At 42.0% G+C, this 4,908-nt stretch overlaps 1 protein-coding gene across 1 annotated transcript in view; it reads left to right on the top strand.

The window, feature by feature from the left end:
• Positions 1-4,908, top strand: part of Prkci (protein kinase C iota) — a 73,646-nt gene that overhangs the window by 49,402 nt on the left and 19,336 nt on the right. The window contains exon 8 of the mRNA XM_028762147.1: positions 1,579-1,637. Coding sequence (XP_028617980.1) covers positions 1,579-1,637 — 59 coding nt within the window. The remainder of the gene's footprint in view (positions 1-1,578; positions 1,638-4,908) is intronic.

Raw genomic sequence — 4,908 nt, 5'->3', positions numbered from 1 at the left:
CTTTCTTTCTTTCTTTCTTTCTTTCTTTCTTTCTTTCTTTCTTTCTTTTGTTCTCTTCTTTTCTTCCTTCCTTTCTTCCCTTTCTCCCTCCCTCCTTCTTTCTTTCATTTTCTTTTTGTTTAATTTTTTTTAAGGTTTATTTATTTATTTTATGTATGTGAGTACACTGTTGCTCTCTTCAGACACACCAGAAGAGGGCATTGGATCCCATTACAGATAGTTGAAGGCCACCATGTGGTTGCTGGGAATTGAACTCAGGACCTCTAGAAGAACAGTCAGTGCTCTTAACTGCTGAACTATCTCTCCAGTCCTCTTTCTTTCATTTTCTGAGATAGTGTTTCTCTGTGTAGCCCTGGTTGTCCTAGAACTCACTCTGTAGACCAGGCTGACCTCAGGGAACTACCTGTCTCTGCCTCCTAAGTGCTGGGATTAAAAGTGTGTGCTACCTCCACCTGGCTCCTTCCTTCCTTTCTTTCTTTCTTTCTTTCTTTCTTTCTTTCTTTCTTTCTTTCTTTCTTGAATTAGCATACAGAGTATTAGATTTCATTATAGCATTTTCAGATAACATTGGCTACTTCCCCTTTCCTGTTTTTTTCTACATTCCCCCTATCTTAAGCCCTTCTGCCTCCCAGGAGCCTCCCTTCCACTGTTGTGTGATAACTTTTTTCAAGTCTAAGTTTAAAAGCATAATGTACCTAAGAATATTTTTGGTGGTAAAATTTGTCACAATATTTTAATATACATATTTAGCACTTGAAAAACTGACTGTGTAGACTAACAATTGGCTTTCCAAGTTCAAATAAATTCTTTTAAGAATCTTTTAAAGTCAGCAAGCCTAGTTTCTTTTTCAGAGTGAGAAAGTACAAAGGTGTTTGGAGCCGTGCAGACAGTTGTTGGAATGTGGAGGCACAGCATAGCAGACTGACTGTGTGAGATGAGTGTAGTGTTAAACAGGAACAGAATCCTAAGTATGTATTTGGGAAACTCTGAAGCTAAAAGAATCTTTCTGGAGGGGCAGACGGGTCCATTGATCATAGAAGACGCTTGGAAAGTCTGAGCTAAGGACCTTGTTACTCCTCAGCACCAGCAGCTTGGAGTAGTAGAGCTGGCCTTGTCAGTCCCTCATCTCTGACAGTCAGGCACTTTTAGTGAAGACAAGAACTGAAAAGCATGGGCCTGCCATCTGTCTTAGGGTGTGAACGCATTTAAGTAGGACTTGCAGTCACATGCACAGAACAAGTTATTCATAAGGAGGAAGAGCGGGAGTTGGCTGCCAGGTGGGCAGGCACCCTTCCGAAGCCTTTGGGCCCGGGAGGGTGTTTCCCTGGCTGTGCTAGACCTCAGATCTGTCTGTCTCTGCCCCTCCAAGTACTGGAACTAAGGTGTGAACCACCACTGCCTGGACCACAACTCTTAATATATAATTTAGGACAAATATTCAGCTTTAATTAAACTTACATGTAAAAACTAAAAACAAAACAAAACAAAAAAAAAAAACAAAAAAAAACAGCAAAAGAAAAATTTTAAGTAAAATTTATCATTATTTTTCTTTTTTAATATTTGGGTTTGAATTTTCAGTAATTCCATATAATCCTTCAAGTCATGAGAGTTTGGACCAAGTTGGTGAAGAAAAGGAGGTAAGATAATTTGTCATACTATGTATAACATGTTTAGCTTTTTATAAAGACATATTAAGAATATAACACTTTGACTTGCTTAGATATTAGATGATAATAGTAAAATATAAGGAATGTATTTAATGATTTTAGAGTCCTATTTTGACTTTTTAATTAAATAATTTTAATTATGAAATAATTTGAAATTTTATTTTCACTTTAAAATAGCATAAACAAAAATTACAATATATGAGAATAACATTTAGTAATTGATAATATTATTTGAAACATTGTAGACTCTTCCACTTTGTGGTCTGATTGCTTATTTTAAGTGTCAGTGATTAAACGTCATCATGAGTATCTGAAACCTTGTCTGTGTGATGTGCAGGGGTGGGATGGGCATGCTGCTCTGACACAAGACAGCTGTGTGGAGTAGCTGCTCTGTCCACCAGTGTCCAGACACTTTGTATTCCGCCTGCTCCACGGCCACTTACCTTTTTTTCTTTCCTATCAGGCAGTTTGTTGGGGTTTAATATTTATTTATATGTGTGTCTGTGTAAAAAAGTGCCATATATGTTCCGGCAGTCATGGATGCCAGAAGGAAGGGCCTGTCAGATCACTCAGAGCAGTAGTTCCAGGCTGCTGTGAGTTCCAGGGTGCTGAGCTCGGATCCTCTGTAAGAGCAGTGTGTTCTTAACTGCTGAGCTGCTTCTCCAGCCCATCTATTTATTTCTAAGACAGAAATTAATTAAAACAGTAACCAGTTTAGACAGGCTTTTGGTGAAGAAGTTATATCTTACCTATTGGCATGGAGGCAACCTTTGCGGCCATTTCTAGTTGTGCTTATAGCTCTGCTTTTCGACTGTGTGTATTTCTAGCCATGGAAGATTATTCCTTACCTTTTTCTTTCTCTTTCTAGTGTTTGATGGGTATATTATTATTATTCTTTCTGTGTTTTGTGCATTTGGTGTTTTGATTATTATGTGACGGAAGGTATTTCTTTTTTGGTCTAATCTATTTGGCGGTCTGTAGGCTTCTTGTATGTTTATGGGCTTCTCGTTCTTTAGATTAGGGAAGTTTTCTTCTATAATTTTGTTGAAGATATTTATTGGCCCTTTAAGTTGGGAATCTTCTTTCTGCATTTTGCATTTTCTTTGACAGCTGTGTCAATATTTTCTATGGTATCTTCTGCACCTGAGATTCTCTCTTCTATCTCTTGTATTCTGTTGGTGATGCTTGTGTCTATGACTCCTGGTTTCTTTCCTAGGTTTTCTATCTCCAGGGTAGTCTCCCTTTGTGATTTCTTTATTGTTTCTACTTCCATTTTTATGTCCTGGATGGATTTATTCAATTCCTTCACCTGTTTGGTTGTGTTCTCTTGTAACTCTTTAAGGGATTTTTGTGTTTCCTCTTTAAGGGCTTCTACCTGTTTACCTGTGTTATCCTCAAATTCTTTGAGAGTGTTATTTATGTCCTTCTTAAAGTCCTCTATCATCATCATTAGAAGTGATTTTAAATCTGAATCTTGCTTTCCTGGTGATATGGGGGATTCAGAATATGTGGGAGAACTAGGTTCTGATGATGCCAAGTACCCTGGGTTGCTGATGCTTATGTTCTTGCACTTGCCTTTCGCCATCTGGACCACCTGAGATACCTGCCCTGTCTCTTACCGGAACCTGTCTTTCCTATTATCTTGGTTGTGTCAGAACTGTGTGGGGTGGGTGTTACTACTAGGGTTAGAGCTGGGGCCCAAGATCTGCTCAGTGCTCGGGCACAGGCAGGAAGGAACCAGTGCTCTGGGCCTGGAGTGAATTCCTGGGTCCCAGTGGGTCCCAGTTACTTCCTGTTTGGGGCGGGTGTTGCTGTCTCCTTACCTATGATACTGCCCAGGTTAGAGCTCCTGGGAGGCCCACTTCCTCTGGGTTTTGTGAGATTGGGTGCAGAGCAGCTGCCCTGGATTTGCTCAGTGCCGATCCCAAATTTTTAATATGACATCTTAGACTCTCTTTCTAATTTAGTCAATTACTTTTTGTTTGTTTTCATGTTTTTTTTTGGGGGGGGGGTCAATTTCTTATGTATCCCAGGCTGCCCTGGAACTCCCTGCATACCTGAGGATGTCTCAGTCTCCTGATCCTCCTCATTCTACTTCCCAGATGTGGGATTACAGATGTGCATCACCCTGCCCAGCCAGCTGCACACATATGCCCACTCTGCTTATCTATCTCCCTCCCTCCCTCCCTCCCTCCCTCCCTCCCTCCCTCCCTTTCCTTCCCTTCCCTTCCTTCTCCTTCTCCTCCTCTTCCTCCTCCTCCTCCTCCTCTTCCTCCTCCTCCTCCCCCTCTCCCTTCCCCTCCCTCTGTCTGTCTGTCTGTCTGTCTGTCTGTCTGTCTCTTACCATGTTTTACTTTTAGAATGCCAGGGTTGTTAACGTTGTAGGTCATTCTGCCAACTGTAGCAAAACCTTCCTTGTTTTGTTGATAGGCTGGATGAGTCAGACAAAGGAAGAAAGCCCTAACAATAATGCCTGAGACCTCTGTTCTGGGCCATATGTTGCTAATGCTTCTCTGACCTGTTCCCCGGGCTCTTTTCATTCCTTTCTGCCCCTTTTAGAAACTGATGCTATTTTGTCACCAATGTTATCCTTACTGCTTGGGTGCTCGCTCTTGAGATTTGTAAGACCTTTTAAATGACAGGAGCACGTGTAGCAAACACCCAGACCATGACATACAGCTAGATGAACTTCCATACAGTGAACACTATGTAATGGCCTCTCAGAAGGAAGATCCACCAGCACTCCACAGCCTGGCTTGTAGCTTCTGGTCACCGGCAGTGCCTTCTCCCTGCTCTAAAAGTAACCATGGCCTGTGCCCCTTGAATTACCTTTGCCTTCATTTGCTCTAGTGCTTTGATCATTTTGTTCCAGTATAGAAACAGACTTTTACAGTATGCAAGACTGCTGTCCTGCGGGGCACATAGATGCGCGTGTAGAACAGTCTGCCTCGTTTGTATCATTTCAATCTGTCTGTCCCGCTATTCAGTTTTCCCTCCTGTTGGCATTATTATGATGAGGAAACAAGTGGCCCTGCTGCTGAAAGCCTATCTGTCATCCCAGCCACCCAGAAGGCAGAGGCGCAAGATGTTAAGGCCACTTGGCTACTGAGCAGGCTCAGAGCCAGTCAGAGCCAGCCTGGGCAGCCTAATGGAGACCTGTGTCAGAGTGAAGAGTGAAAAATGGGCTGGTGCAGTGTTTGTGGTAGAACAGTAACCTAGCATACATGAGATCCTGGGCTGG

Source organism: Grammomys surdaster, unplaced genomic scaffold (assembly GCF_004785775.1).
Source record: "Grammomys surdaster isolate TR1022 unplaced genomic scaffold, NIH_TR_1.0 62, whole genome shotgun sequence".
Classification (NCBI taxonomy): domain Eukaryota; kingdom Metazoa; phylum Chordata; class Mammalia; order Rodentia; family Muridae; genus Grammomys; species Grammomys surdaster.
The sequence above is the reverse complement of the archived record's forward strand: the minus strand, read 5'-3'. Positions and strand labels throughout refer to the sequence as shown.